This window comes from Chiloscyllium plagiosum, chromosome 6 (genome assembly GCF_004010195.1).
Source record: "Chiloscyllium plagiosum isolate BGI_BamShark_2017 chromosome 6, ASM401019v2, whole genome shotgun sequence".
Lineage (NCBI taxonomy): Eukaryota > Metazoa > Chordata > Chondrichthyes > Orectolobiformes > Hemiscylliidae > Chiloscyllium > Chiloscyllium plagiosum.
In genome coordinates this window covers 28,327,518-28,343,444 of record NC_057715.1, presented here as the reverse complement: position 1 = coordinate 28,343,444, position 15,927 = coordinate 28,327,518, and the positions used below count along the sequence as shown (strand labels likewise).

Below are 15,927 nucleotides of genomic sequence, written 5' to 3'. Positions count from 1 at the left end.
CCAGTAAATCAGATCTTAAGATTGTAAACAACAACTCTTCTGATTTAATTCATTTTTTACCAAGCTATTTCTCTCTAAATCAGGCAGCTCCTTGATATTTTCCTTTGTGTTCCACTCCAAATTCCTTTGTTTCAGGTCCAGTGTACACTTTTAACAAATTGCAACAGTACTGTCTTGCTTTATCTTGTAGTGGATCTTTTAATTCTATTAATACACAAAAATTGTTGAAAAGTTCTCTTGTCCTGACCTAAATACAGAGGAACCTCAATTATCCGAACTTGATGGGTGGGCACTTTTTCGTTCGGATAATCGATTCTTTGGTTAATTGATCAGTGCCTTTTCTCTGGGACTTGGAGCTTTTAAAGTCTGCTCCCCGTTCAGGAGACTGCAGCAGCACACTACGTGAGCCCTGCCACCAACTCCGTTCAACACCACCCTGTCCCCGTAGACACTCTCCCCTCTCCGGGGCAGCTGAACTGGACTGCTGCAACCATACTGCTGCAGCTGCACAAACACCACACCACGTTTGCCCTGTACAAGTGTTGGAGGGAATATCTGGGGAAGGGGGATGGGGTTAGGGTAAAGCCTGTGTAGAAATCCAGGGAAAGTGTGGAGAGAGAGAGAGAGGGCAGGCGGCCAATCATTTGGAGACTGTGCTTGTTTAATCACTGTAAACAAAAGATACGATCACTGTTGAAAACACGTCTTTGATGTATTGTTTCCATCGGGACCTCGAGATCTCCTTTGGACAATGCAATTTTTGGATAATTGGTATTCGGATAATCAAGTTTCCTCTGTATATATTCCAAGGTTTGTGACTATTTCTATAGTAACTGTTTCAGGGAGCGGCCAGTCCACTGATTTCATAATTAGTTGAAGTCTGGATATTACTATTAGTTTTGAATGAGGCTGATCCAAATGAGGGAAATAAAATAGATCTGGAGACTTGAGTGGAGGTCACATTGAGCAGGAAAATAACTTCACACAATATTGTGACAGGCTTGACTAGCCATGTTTGGTTAAACCACGAAGCAAAGCATTAGAATAGGGCTTAGAAGCAGGAATAGGCCATTTGGTCCTTATAGAAGATAGTGTAAAAAGTGTTATTTACAGGAAAAGGTGACATTTTGTTCTACTTCACACATGTGTTGTCTTGAGGTTGTTTATATTTTGTAAAATTAATTAAATCATTTAAACTTAAAATTCGATCTGAAGTTCAGTTTCTCAAACACAGCACAGCAATGTACAAGATATTCTGGGGCCTGGAATAATTTGATAGCTAAAAATGAATAGAACAATTGTTCTCATTGTCATAACAACAAGCCAAGTGAAGACTCAAAATGATGGGCTGATGCAATTTGCTAAAAAGGGTTATCTAATTTCAGAAATGTGACAAGCCTGGAGTAACAATCACAGAAAAGATCTGAAAACATTAGATTCACCTCTTATCTTTTTCATAAAGCACTCTGATGTTTTACTTTGGAAATAAAATATCAGTTGGAAGTGTATGGTAATAATACATTTGTTGTGCTTAGTGACAACATAACAATTTGACTAAATTGAGTGTAACAAATTGTTTACATAGGTTATTGTTTGGTTCAGTGGATACTTTGTTTTGCTATATCAGTTGTCCCCTTTAGCGTTTTAATAGTTCTGTCATGCACTTGTAACATCTCTTCAAGACAATTTTTTTAGAATTCCATTGTTTTGTGTTGAGCTGATGATCTCTAGTACAGTCAATATCTTGAATCTTATGTAATTTTTCTGTCAAATCTGTTTGCTATTGTCAATTTGTTCACCTTTTGTAATTCAAGCACCCCAGGCCGCATTCCTGATTAAGGGCTTTTGCCCGAAACATTGATTTTTCTGCAACTCGGGTGTTGCCTGATCTGTGCTTTTCCAGCACCACATTCTTGTCCCTAGCTAAACATGCTGTCCTGTAATTACAACTTCTTGCCAATAGCTCTGCTAGAGCATACTGCTTCATTCGTATTGCAGAGTAATTCTTGTTAGATCGAAGTCTGCTTCCTAAATTGCTGTGTATTGTGCAAACTAATTGTGAATATAAACTTTAAAATTGGTTCCTTACATTTTTTGAACAATGATCTTAATAATTGCGACTAAATTATGTATGCATTATTGTGTTTGCTGTTCCCCACTAAATTACCTGAACCTAAAAGCACGTTTTGTAGAGGTCAACTTCTAACAAAGTTTAAAAAACATTATCCTGAACTCCCTTCTCTGTATTTTTCAGAGAGAAATATGCAATGATGTTTGATGAGCCTGTGGTGTTGCAGGCTGGTTGGTGGTATGTGGCTTGGGCTCGGGTTTCAGGGCCAAGTAGTGATTGTGGCTCTCATGGTCAGGCTTCCATCACCACTGATGATGGGTAAGATTTTGCTTTGCATTTTTATTTGTTGGTAAATGTTTTTTATATCTTCAGATTCAAGAGTACAGTTCTCGTTTATTCTCCACATTGAACTCTGAGATTTAGTACGTTATTGCCAGAATCAGAGCAAGACTTTTGCACATTCTCCCTGTATACTGTGGGTTTTCTCTGGGTACTCTGGTTTCGTCCCACAGAGCAGAGATGTGCTGGTTAGGTGGATTGGCCATGGTAAATTGCCCATAGTGTCAGGGGATGCACAAGGTTAGCTGTAGGAAATGTAGGGTTACAGGGATAGGGTAGGGGGTGAGTCTGGGTGGATGATCTTTGGAGGGTCGTTGTGGACCCGATGGGCCAAATGGCCTGCTTTCATGATGTAGGAATTCTTTGAGATTTGTTTGAGTTATTCAAAATCATGACGTGTCTGGACAGAGCAGATAAGGAAGAGCAGGTCCCATTGGTGAAGTGACTCTCTATTTCGCTCATGTCCACTTCAACACTAAATTATGTGAATATTTTCATTTTCCACATTGACTATCTTCTTTCGTTCTTTAGTGCTCTGGGTCAGTTTCTATTAAGTTCAAGTGAAGCACACCTTTTAAAGAAGAAACTTGTGTCCTATTTAAGACATGTCTAAGTCTGGGTCACAAAGCTTAATGTCTAATCTTTGGTAATGAATATGTTGTCAAAGTAGCAAGGAGAAGCCAAAGATTGTTTTAAATCTATTTGTTCTTGTTTCAGAGTTGTTTTTCAGTTTAAAAGTTCCAAGAAATCAAACAATGGAACAGATGTGAATGCGGGTCAAATTCCACAGTTGCTGTACAGGTTGGTTCGTAATCAAGTCATTTCTAAAGGAAAAGAAAATCTTAGTCTCCCTTTTATCTTTATCTTTATTACTTCTAGAATTTGGCTGATTCATTTGTTATAATTTGGTTGAATTTGATCATCTTTTGTGCAGGTTACCATCAAATGATGGAAACTCAGGAAAAGGAAAACAGCAACCAAGTGAGCCAGTGCATATTTTGAGAAGATCATTTGCAAGGACTGTCTCAGTGGTGAGTGGACAAATTTGAATGAAAATTATTTTCTTTGTAAAATAGTTTTGTTTGTAGTTAAACCCCAAACCAAATATAAGAGATTCTTAGTCGTACATCAAAGGGCAAATTAATGCAGTTTTGAACTGTAATTTTGTTTTTGAAATCGTTCTGCCAGCTCCTTGCAGATAGCTCATCAACACTGATTTATTTCAGAACTATTGGGAGAAAGATGGGATGCAATTGGGCTTGTAACTTTGACTTATATTTTTGGTGACAAGACTTCTTAAAGCTGAATTAACAATGTGTGTATTGTCCTGCAAAATCTGATGCAATAAATTTCTTTTTAATATTGTTGGCTGCAGGGAGGCTGGATAGAAAATACTCCATTTTCTGTTTCATTTATTAATTTTGTTATTTGTATGTTTAATTAGGTGTTTAATTGTAAAAGTAAATTGGTGATAGAATTGTGTGAAATATGTTGTACATTTGTTCTTAAAACAAAATTTGTACAGCCACACAGGCCCAAGTTCCTATAAAATATATTTGCAATGCAGAATCATTTGATTAAATCCATCAATTCTAAATATAGGAATGTTTTGAGTCATTGCTGAGCATTCTACAATGGAGTTGGACAACCCTGGTATTGGGAGTGGAGGAGCTGCAGGGCTTAAAAGGCTTTCAATATACAGCCACTCTGCTGGACTTGGAACGACTAAAGTTTGTTGGGACTTGTTGCCTGCGACTGCTGCGTGTCTACATCTGTGAGATATACCCTATATCAGGTACTGTTGGTTTAGCAAGTAACACCAAGTTTGATTGTTACTAACACTTAGTCATTCTGATGCGGTCTTTCCTATTTTAGACACACTCTAAAACAGCAGTTGTATCGTGAAGGCCTTGAGTTCAGTCAATCTTAGATTGAAAGGATGTATTTCGTTCAGTGCTTTTGAGTATTATGTTTATATGTAATACACTTGGCCACGCTTAAACAAAATGGAATAATTTATGTAACAGCTCCAATAAATGATAACACTCTCATTAAATGTGGTTCTGAGAGTCATTAAAGTGGTAAACTGACAGGCACAAAACATTTGTGAACATATTGCCAGACCAGCTGTCATTTTGTACTATTGTTTTTTTCAGATTTCTAGTATCCACAGTATTTATTTATTAGCATGTTAATGTATGTACTCTTGGAAACTGTAGCTGTCATTCTTTTTAGCTAACATATAGCATTAATATTTGGCTCAAGATTCTACTTAAGTATTTGATATAGCCATAATTTTATTTCTTTTAAGAGATTGGATCAAAGGTCATAGTCTGGTCTTCACTCATTTACTGTGTGTGCATTGTATTGTTCAAATGGAAGCAGTTAAACCTCGAGTTTGAACATTGTTTTTCAATTTTGCGTATTTCCTTGGCTACTATTTCTTTTCATTTATGTTAAATATCTTGTAAAGCAGCAGCTTTACTTCAGCTAAATTGGTTCCTGTATCATGTCTTGTGGGAGCAGCATTCATCAGTTAACGTAACAATTGTTGGTTTTGGAGGAAGAGTAAAAAACAGTAGTATCAGACAGTTCTTCATACAAAACTATGGCTCTGGTACCCTGTTTTGTTTATCATAAATTTCTAGTGATACGCCAAGTCTGCTTATAGAGTTTCAAAATTAAGTTCTGCTTGCAGACCAGCCGGATCACTGATTTAAAAATTGGTTTGTGTTTAAATATGCATGTAACATTATCCAGCAGGACAGAAGCTAACATGTCAATTTTGATTTAATGGCAGGTGCATGTTGATTTGTTGCTTTATATTTTGCTTTGCAGTTGGTACTAAAGCAGTGATAGAAGAAACAAGCAAGCTAGCAGAATGTGTTGGAAAGACGCGATCGCTCCTGAGAAAGATTTTATCAGAAGGAATTGATCATTGTATGCTGAAACTTGACAATGATCCCCATGGCTACCATTCGCAACCAAAGACTCTATTGGAAGCTGTTCTTCAGGAATGCCACAACACATTTACAGCCTGCTTTCATTCCTTTTATCCTACCCCTGGATTGCAATGGGCTTGTCTTTGTGACCTGCTTAACTGCCTAGATCAGGTACATTCGAGAGCTGACAATTTGCTGATGTTTTATTAGAAGTTTAATACTGGCTTTTATCTGAGTTTTTTTGTTTTAGAAAAAGGAAAATTGGGTATTTTTTTTAGTCTGGGAGCTTTGGCAAAACTGAAAATATGGTTAGTCTCTTATAATGGGGTCTTGTTGATCTTCAGTATATTTTTCATAGAATTATAGAAGAATGGATAGAATCTCTACAGTGTGGAAGCAAGCCATTTCAGTCTCTTGAGTCCACACTGACCCTCTGAAGAACAACCAACCCAGATCCACCTTTCCCTGTAATCCTGCATTTCCCACGGCTAGCCCACCTGGCCTGCACATCGCTAGACACCATGGGCAATTTAGCATGACCTAACCTTTGGACTGCGGGAGGAAACCGGAGTGCCCCGAGGAAACTTGCGCAGATGTGCAAACTCCACACAAGACCGTCGCCCAAGGACAAAATTGAACCTGGGTCCCTGGCGATGAGGCAGCAGTGCTATCTACTGAGTTACTGTGCCATCCCTTGGTTTTTGGGAGATGTGTGTTTCTGTTTGTAACCTTCTGAGACCCACAACACCATAGTTGAATCTTAGCTGCTTTTCCACTAATTTCAAAGAGAGTTGGTGATGGGCAGCAAATACTGGCATGTCAGAAACACCTGTTCCATGATAGAATTTTAAGCATCCTAATTTTGCTTCCTGATGCCCATGCTACTTGATATTTTCAGCATTCCCTGTTCTCACATACAATTCTTCTCCCTTTCCGAACCGCTTTAATCAACCTTCTCCCCAACACTTCTTTGTAAAGCCTATCCATACAGTTAAAGCACCATTTCAAATCTTCCTTTACTCTAAAATGCACCAATTTATTGTTGCCTCCAAAATAAGTGACTATCTTTTTCTTTCACAATTTCTCATTTGAAACTTTTAAAAAAGGTCCGCACCCTTTCATAGTTACCCCAATCATAATGCAGTTGACCAGTGAACTATCCACCGTCATCCTTTTGATCTTTCCAGTCAATTACACTATTGTCCTTCATTGCCTTTCTTCTATTGGTTAGTTAAGTGAAACTGCCTTTCAATTGGTAGAAAGTGGGAGCATCTAAACTGATCTTAAATAAAACATTCATGACCATTTCTTTTGCAATCTGATCAATGTGTTCTCTTTTTGAAATTTTTACATCTACCAATTATTCTCTTTTCATTCATTAGGACATACAGGAGGCTAACTTCAAAACATCAAGTAGTCGGTTACTTGCAGCAGTCATGTCTGCATTGTGCCACTCTTCAGTCAAGCTGACTACAATCCTTCCTATTGCTTACGATGGTGAAGTGTTGCTTCGGTCCTTGGTGAAGCAGAGTAGCACAGAGAATGAATCAGCTATGGTTCACAGATTTGCCCTATTAGTCTCTCATATGGAGAAACTCAGCCAGGTGAGAACAACGGAGTTTTCCTTCTGTTTGAAGCATAATAAGTTTCCGTAGTCAGTTGATCAGGACCTGGTTAATGCACAGTTAATTTGTCTTAAACGTACAGCAACAAATATTTTACTGCAAAATTACTATGAATCATAATTTCTATTTAACAGTTCATTGCAAAATTATTAACATTGATTGTCGATTTAGAAGATCATGTTAAATTGGAAAACTTAGTTTATTGCTTTATGCAATAGTTCCAATGATTATGCTTATGCTTACCTGAGTTGGAAACATGATTCAGATTCATAGAAGCCAAACTACCGCTTCTGTCCTCTTGACATGCTTTTTAAAAAAATGTTCTGTGCCATCCTGCTGAAATATTGACAGGTCAAAATTTCATACCTCCTCATTAAAATGCCTCTCTGTTAACTGGTACACATTGTGAAGAATCTGTTAGAAGGAACTTTAATTGTAAAAATTACAATTATCAAAAATCATGTGTATTAAATCGTAATATATTTCCTCTAGATTGAAGAAAATATTACAAGTATGACCAGTTTCCGAGAAGTTCTTGAAAAGATGTTGGTCATCGTAGTGCTTCCAGTTCGAAAAAGTCTTAGAAGAGAGGTCGAACTCTTCTCTCCTCTCCTTGTGTCCAATACTTGTGGTCTCCTTGCCAGTATAGTCAGTGAACTCACTGCATCAGCACTGGGAACTGAGGTAAGCGTCTAGGTCTGAGCTGATTATTTAGAGAGAGTATTTTTGATTAAAGTATTTATGATTTTGCTATTATAATTTATAAATTATATACTTTTGCCTAAAAATGATTATTTTAAATAACATCTACTTATTTCTGTTTCTGTCAGCTACATTTTATTGGTTCTGAATTTGAATGTTTGTCCAAGTGCCACTCTTGCACTTGAACATAAAAATTAAAACTAACACTCCAGTGCAGTACTAAGGGAGTGCTGCATGATAATGGCACTATTTTTTGGATGAGACATTAAACTAAGTCAATATCTTCATTAGTGCACTTACAAAGATGCCAAATACAAGAGCCTTTGTCACTGGATATGTTAATTATAAGGTTGGAATTATAAAGAGAAGTAATGAGGTAATGAAATGTTACAAGGTATCTTTCAAGGAATCTATATTTGGAAATATAGTGATTAGACCTGTAGCATACATGTTGCTATGAAAGTACGTCAGAGACCTCAGGTGAATAATGACCAAAAGCGTGAGGAAGAAAATTATGAAGCAATCTGAGCCAATTAACCTTCAAGATATTGTAATGCATTAGTTCTTTCTCCAGCTTTAGTAAAATTAAGCATGAAAGAGAACAGAGATATTGATGGATGTATGTTTGCTCGCTGAGCTGGGAGGCTGTTTCAGATGTTTTGTCACCATACTAGGCAACATAATCAGTGAAGCACTGGTGTTAGTGTCCCACTTCCTATTTGTGTTTAGGTTCTTTTGGGATGGTGATGTTATTTCCTGTTCTCTTTTCTCAGAGGGTGGTAAATGGGGTCCAAGTCAATTTGTTTGTTGATAGAGTTCTGGTTGGAATGCCATGCCTCTTAAGAATTCTCATGCGTGTCTCTGTTTGGCTTGTCCTAGGATGGATGTATTGTCCCAGTCGCAGTGATGTCCTTCGTCATCTGTATGCAAGGATACTAGTGAAAGTTGGCCATGTCTTTTTGTGGCTAGTTGATGTTAATGTATCCTGGTGGCTCATTTTCTGCCTGTTTGTCCAATGTAATGTAACCTAAATACATAAATAGAAAGCGGGACACTAACACCAGTGCTTCATCAAAGGCTTACTGATTGTTACCTAATATGGTAACGAAACATCTAAAAATGAACCTTCCAGTTCAGAGAGAAAGCTTACATCCAGAACCTCAACCTGAGTTACAAATTTTTTCAAAACTTGCTGGAGACATTGATGTAAAGCTATTTTGGGATTGGGGTGGTGTTTAGTATTCCATGAGGAGAAAGTGAGGTCTGCAGATACTGGAGATCAGAGATGGAAATGTGTTGCTGGAAAAGCGCGGATTTGACTGAGACAGGCTGGGGGGAGGGGAAATGAGGGAACTGGTGAAATCCGAGTTCATCCCTTGTGGTTGGAGGGTTCCTAGCCGGAAGATGAGGCGTTCTTCCTCCAACCGTCGTTTTGCTGTGGTCTGACGATGGAGGAGCATGGCCTGCCTCAGTATAGTGAATTACTATGTAACACTTTGCAAACTTGAGAAACCTGAATTCAGTTAAAGATGTAGCCTTTTTGAGCATGCTATTTATTTTCACAGGCTGATGGATTAAGTTCCCTTCATTCTGTGAAAGCCACACCAAATCGGTTTGTTAAAACCAGTCAAGGACGAAGTTGGAACACTGGTAATGGGTCTCCAGATGCAATCTGCTTCTCTGTCGACAAACCTGGAGTAGTTGTGGTAGGATATCATGTATATGGAGGAGGTGGCATTCATGAATATGAACTGGAAATGCTGGTTGATGATGTAAGTTTATTAGTTTTATTTAAATACTGAAGTAATGAAAATTTCAATATTTGAATAAATGTTATTCTGAGGAGCGAATTATCCCTTGATTTATTATTTATTTTTGACAGAGTGAACACGCTGGTGATTCAGCACATTCTCACAGGTGGACTTCCTTAGAACTAGTAAAAGGGACTTATAGCACCGATGACTCCTCTAGTGACACAGCAGAAATCAGATTAGATAAAGCAGTCCCTTTAAAGGTAAGAAGCAATGCTTAAGCAGGTGCTTAATGCTTTGTAAAGGTTAGATTAAAACATCAATGTTTTGGAGCAAGTTCTTTGACCCAGTACTTCTACAGTTGGGTTATTACAAAATTTTGTTCTTTTTTAAACAGAGGTAGTAACAGGAGTAGACCACTCAGCCTACTGATTGCTCTACCATTTAATACGATCATGGCTGATTGAAAATTCACCCATACTATCCCCATAACCATTTACGTATTGATAACCAAAAAAATTGTCAGTCTCTGCTTTCAGTATACTCTAAGGCTGAGATTCCACAGCCTCTAGATAGGGAATCCTAAATGTTCATCATTCTCTGAATAAAAGAAATTCTTCTCTTGGTCCAATATGATATCTCTCTTAATTTTACATTGTGCCCTCTGTTTCCAGACTTCTCAACCAGTGGAAACATTTCACCTATGTCAATCCCTTTCTGTATTTAAGTTTCAATGAGGTGACTTTTCCCTCTTCAAAACTCTAGAGGATATAGCCCTCATTTGCTCAATCTCCATTTTTAGGAAACTCCTGCCATTCTGGTATGGTGAACCCTTATTGCTTCTCTCTATGGCAATAGTATCTTTCCTGAGATAAGGAGACCAAAACTGTGCACGCTACTCCAGGTGTGACCTATCTCCTATACAACTGAAGCCAGACTTCACTCCTGTTGTATTCAAATCCTTTTGTGATTAAAGGTTAGCATTTCATTCGCCTTCCTAATAGCCTGCTGCACCTGCTTGTTAACCTTTTAATGACTTATTGAGAAAGACACACAGGACCTTTTACACAGCTGGGCTTTTCAATTTCGCTGTACTTAAGCAATGCTTTCCACATCTGTTTTTCCTACCAAAGTGGATAACTTCACATTTTTACACATTATATTCCAATTGGTATATTTTTGCCAAATTTCTAAGCCGATATAAATCCTCCTGAAACCATCTTCCTCACAATGTAATCTTGTTTTACCTTTTATCATCTGCAATATTAGCAGTGTCACATTTGTTATTTTTCAATTGCGTTTGTACCTCTTCCTCCTTTCATTGTCAGTTCTTGGTTCTGCTTTTTTGTATTCTAGAAGCTTTCTACTGCTCAGATTTATTGCTATTTCTGGCCACTTTATCAGTCTATTTTACTCTTAGCCAGTTCTTAACTTAATTCGTCAGCCTTGATTGCATGACCTTTTTGAATTTCTGTACCTTGAATATATATAGTTATTGTAATTGTTCTTGCATTGTCTGTGTCCAGTTATGACATTTAATATATTTTCCCAATCCAGGTCAGCCAACTTGTGCCTTAATCTTTTATAATTTCCCTTATTGAAATTTAGCACCTTTACTTCAGATTGCTTCACTTTCAAACATTATGTAAAAGTATTATACTATGGCCACTCTTTTATACAGTTTCTTTTACAACACAATTTTTTATTAGCCATTCTTCATTGCCTGATACTAAATCCACCCCAGCCTGTCTTCTAGTCGGCTTTGCAACATACTGCTCTCGAAAGCAGTCTATAATATGCTCCAGAAATTCATTCCTCGTAGCCTGGGTGCTCAAATTTAGTGCCAGATTTCTAGCATTAATGTACTTTGTGTGAACTTGGTTTCTGTGTAATGCCTGCTGAATTGATTGCCTTCCAGGAAAATGTCAAGTATGCAGTTCGTCTAAGGAACTATGGAAGTCGTACTGCAAATGGAGATGGAGGAATGACAACAGTTCAATGCCCTGATGGTGTAACCTTCACTTTCAGTACCTGTAGCCTCAGCAGTAATGGAACTAATCAAACTCGAGGTCAAATCCCTCAGGTACTTTATTACAGGTAAGAATGTGCAAAGCTTTTTTTCAGATTTGCTGGCCAGCTGGAGAAATAATTCAGAACCATTGTGTTTATGAAACAGTATTACTAAACAGATTCCAATAACCAAGAAATATCCTCTAGCATATTGAATCAACATAATATGCTTTGACATTCTAGCCCAATTGTCTGTTAATAAACAGTAAAGCATGAAAACGCCTAGACCCAAAAGACTAAAGGATGCAACAGTTTGTTTTTAGGTTACTGATATTTTCAGTCACCATTCAAGGAGCAGTCATTTAGTCAATGCTCCAATGACATTTTACCTTCAAAAATGTCCATAAGCACTTTGCCTCATGAGGAAGGAATTACCTTAGCTAGGAGCTTAAGGCACTCCATTTATAGAAAATAAATGTGATATTTGTTCTTGCACAGTGTTGTAAAAGATTATTATTAAGATACTGTTGTTGTGTAAAAAGAATAACAGAGAAAGAGAGAATGTAAGTAAGGCCCATGTGCAAACTTGAAGGAAAAGGCATCAAAAATCAAAATAAAAAATGCATGTTTGGTGTTGCAGATCTGCTAATTATAGGCAGGGAATGTAATGAATTTTCCATGAAATTCCATGTTTTGATTTATGCTAGATACTAATCTTGTATTGTGAGTTTCCGAATAAACCTAAATGCAATAATAGCTACATTGTTAACTCATTGAAGGTAATCAGCTGAGCTCATAATGTGGTTCATTTATACTTGCTCGAAGCAACATACATTCTCACACAAGATTCCATTCTCTGCAAACAAAAGGAATAAGTTCAACTTTTGTGCCTCTTGTGAATTAGCCCAGGAGCTTGAGGAATCTGGAGTTCCCTGTTGCTTTTTCCATCACATTTCCTCAGCCAAAGTTGACATAGCAACAAACCAACATCTTTTCTCCTGTGGTATAAATTGATGTGATCATTTGAAATTTGGCATTCTTGTGTTTGTCTTGATGAGTGCAAAATATTTCTCTCTTTTCAGCATTATTCTTTCAATCAAATGTTAATCTAGCCTCCCCTCACCATTCCCATTTTATAGGAGTCCTTCTGTGAATAATTGGAGGATCTAACAAAGATCTGAAGTTACAAAAGACAGTATTCAGACCCAAAGTCAGCATAATGACAAACTGAAATACTGTTTGTGAAGATTTAGTTCTAATAAAATGAAAAGATTAAATCAGGATAGGAGATGAAATTAAAGAAATAGACTAAAGACAGGCAAGATGACATGTCAAGAGAGAACAAAACAAGTTCTATTTTCAGAATTTCCTATACTGTCATTCCACATGGATCTCTTATCATTTCACCAGTACTGTTTGAATAATCTTTTATCCTTTATATGTAGCATATGACTGATATTTTTATATTAACTTGTTTTCTAATGAGGAATTTGTTTACAACAAATTACTCTTTGTATCTATTGACACTTCTCGTTTCCCCCTCCTTTCCATTTCACACCAGCTCCCACCTTTTCTAAGTGTAATGAAGCAGTAAATTTAGAATAAAGTTTACTGTTATCTAAGTTGTATAATAATAAAAATAATGTTGTGAAAAGTTTCAGTTTTTATCTCCGATCTGATACTTGTTAGCTGGTCACCGCTAGGTGCGAAAAGGACATAAACATGGGTTTGTAAGATGAGCAGTTATCAGGTTTGGTCTCTATCCAGTGTTGGTAAAGTGACTTAAGTGTAATCTAAGATTAGGTTGATAAGTTTTAACTTCATCTAACTATAGCAGACCTTTGCATATTCAAATAATTCTCACTTTTTTCACTGAAAGGTTGGGGAGGAATGGATGGAGGAAGTGCATCCCATTGTACAGTTCTTGCTCAAAGTTAACTCTTGGCTTTGGTTATGGTTCTGTAAATACAGTAATATCAACCCATTGCCATCATTTGAAATCACGTGATGTTGACACAGTTGGTTTGTTGGTGAGAATTTTAAATTTGATGCATTGGGTGAAGGGTGGGTCAAAGCCAGGTGATTAGACAGCAAAGAGTACAGTTAAGGACACAAGAGTTCTCAATGAATTTTTATTTTTATAAGTTGTGCTTGAAAGTTCAGTTTGGAAACTTTTGAATAAATGGAATAGTGTGATGGCAAAGAGATGGTTTAGTGTTAGAGAGTTTGTGTGCTGAGGTATGGATAAAGTGGGCAATATCTGAGGTAGAAACGCTCAGTCCTTTAGCGTCCAAAGCTCAGCTCAGAATTAAACACAATGAGATTCACCTTGGTAGAACCTCAGAAAATAGCTAGACAATATTAGCCAGGGTTTGCAGTCTAGAGTACTTTGGTCTTACTAGTTGGTGATCTTTTTCTGGTTGGTTTTCACAAAGGTAGCAAAATAGTACAACCATGGTGAGATCTCATTAATTGACATCCATCCATTTACAATTGAAGACACTAACAATTCAGCGTGGAATCATATACTGTTCCCATGCACCCCCACATGATGCAGCAATTTTAACATATCCCATGACTGTGATCAACTATCCAAATAGGTATGTGACCGGAGACCTTCAAGCTAAGGTAGATTTCTCGATAAATTCAGCCATTTTGGAGTGAACATAAATTTGCTGTTGCAGTGTTGACTGAAAGAATGTTTCTTGCATTTCTATTTCCTCCCTGTGAACTTTCAGTCACAGTTGCTTGATGGAAAATATTTAATTTTAAAATCAGTTGTGATAGCAAAGTTTTAAAAAAATAAACTTTACAGGCATTTTCTATACTATGCTAAATGTCCATGCAGTGTCTGGTTAGCTTTTGGTTAGTCAAATCATCTATTTGAATAAATCAGATAATTATGTCGGAAGAATCAAATCTAATGAATATTTCATGCCAGTAATTTGTGCCATTTAACTTGTAGAAGTGAGTTTGATGGAGATCTACAATCACAGCTGCTTAGCAAAGCCAATGAAGAAGATAAAAACTGCAGCAGGGCCCTTTCTGTTGTTTCTGCAGTTGTTCGTGCAGCTAAGGATTTGTTGCACAGGGCCCTGGCTGTAGATGGTATGTATGTATTTTCTCAAATAAGTCTAACCAAAAGTTTGTTCTTGTGATTAGCGCATGGATGTTTTAGGGCATGGTAGGTGAGCTGATTTGAAAGCAATGAATTTGGCAGCTGCCGTTTGTTCTTTGTTAAACTGGTGTTGGCAGGCTTGAGGGGCATATTTTGTTGATCATGAAGTTTGTGTTGTATGTTAGCCATGTTACAATAAGGGTTAAAAAATTTGAAGTTGATAGTTTATGCTATGGTTATTGAGAACACCAATATAAATTTGGGTTGTGGAGGGAGGTTTTGACAAGTGCAGGCAGTGTTCTTTACAAAAGACAACCTAATGTTTAGCTCTCTGAAGTTGTCAGAATAGATAAAAAGGTGAGATGTTGTTGATCTCAACGAAAATAAGTTCAGTGACTTTGATAGTTGTGCATGTACATATTCCATTAATCAGGTACTCTATTAACTGTGCAAGAAATATGAATATTTATGAAGAGTGCTTTGGCAGAGAGCTTAGCAAATCTCTTCTTTATGGCAAACACTTTGTGAGTTGTCCAGTTGACTAGGTTTCTGATTTGTGTTTATTCCCCGGCAATATTATTTTGCTCGTGCATTTGCCACCACTTGGGCAACATCTAGAAGTTAGCTGAAGTGTGTTACTATGTTTGACTTTTGGAATCTTGTGTTCCATAGGCAAAAATGAGGATTGCAGGTGCTGGAGATCAGAGTCTAGATCAGAGTGGTGCTGGAAAAGCACAGCTGGTCAGGCAGCATCCGAGGAGCAGGAAAGTCGACGTGTTGGGCAAAAGCCCTTCCTGGCCTGCTGTGCTTTTCCAGCACTACTCTGATCTAACATGTGTTCCATGCTGACTTTAGTCACCTATGGTCAGTTATTGTGTTATTTATTTTTCTGTTACTAAGTGATGAATAAAATAACTGAGTAAAATGGTCCATAATGAGGACTTTGATTTAGCGAAATAGAGGACGATCTCTGCTCATTTAGCCTTTGTATTCCTAATATTAAAAGTGGTTGGTATAAAGGTTACTATTCATTGAACTGGGGATTTAATCAGGGCTACCTTGTGCATGTTCTGAGAACAGTATTTGACAAAGGCAAAGTGTGAACTACCTGCTTGTTTCCTTTGGGGTAAGCTAGAATGCATACAATTTAAATAGACTTGACATAGGAAGTCATTGAGTTTTCTTTTCCATTTCGTTATTTTATCACAACTTGCTTTTGATTATGCTGATTTGGGTAACGCAGTCTTCATCTTTCCACTGAGCAAAAAACTTAACTATCATGCTGCAGTAGAAATATTCACAAATCATCCTATCTGTCACCTGTCAGGAAACAGGGCTAGGCTGCAGGGAAGCAAGAAGGTTCTTTAGT

The 15,927-nt window shown here is 37.3% G+C and overlaps 1 protein-coding gene across 14 annotated transcripts in view; it reads left to right on the top strand.

Moving 5' to 3' along the window:
- Positions 1-15,927, top strand: part of mycbp2 (MYC binding protein 2) — a 199,675-nt gene that overhangs the window by 75,313 nt on the left and 108,435 nt on the right. For all 14 annotated transcript variants that reach the window (XM_043691414.1, XM_043691407.1, XM_043691412.1 and 11 more), the window contains 11 exons: positions 2,255-2,389; positions 3,128-3,211; positions 3,345-3,441; positions 4,013-4,205; positions 5,249-5,523; positions 6,735-6,956; positions 7,470-7,661; positions 9,245-9,451; positions 9,562-9,693; positions 11,349-11,527; positions 14,406-14,548. In XM_043691414.1, the coding sequence (XP_043547349.1) occupies positions 2,255-2,389; positions 3,128-3,211; positions 3,345-3,441; positions 4,013-4,205; positions 5,249-5,523; positions 6,735-6,956; positions 7,470-7,661; positions 9,245-9,451; positions 9,562-9,693; positions 11,349-11,527; positions 14,406-14,548 (1,859 nt within the window). The remainder of the gene's footprint in view (positions 1-2,254; positions 2,390-3,127; positions 3,212-3,344; positions 3,442-4,012; positions 4,206-5,248; positions 5,524-6,734; positions 6,957-7,469; positions 7,662-9,244; positions 9,452-9,561; positions 9,694-11,348; positions 11,528-14,405; positions 14,549-15,927) is intronic.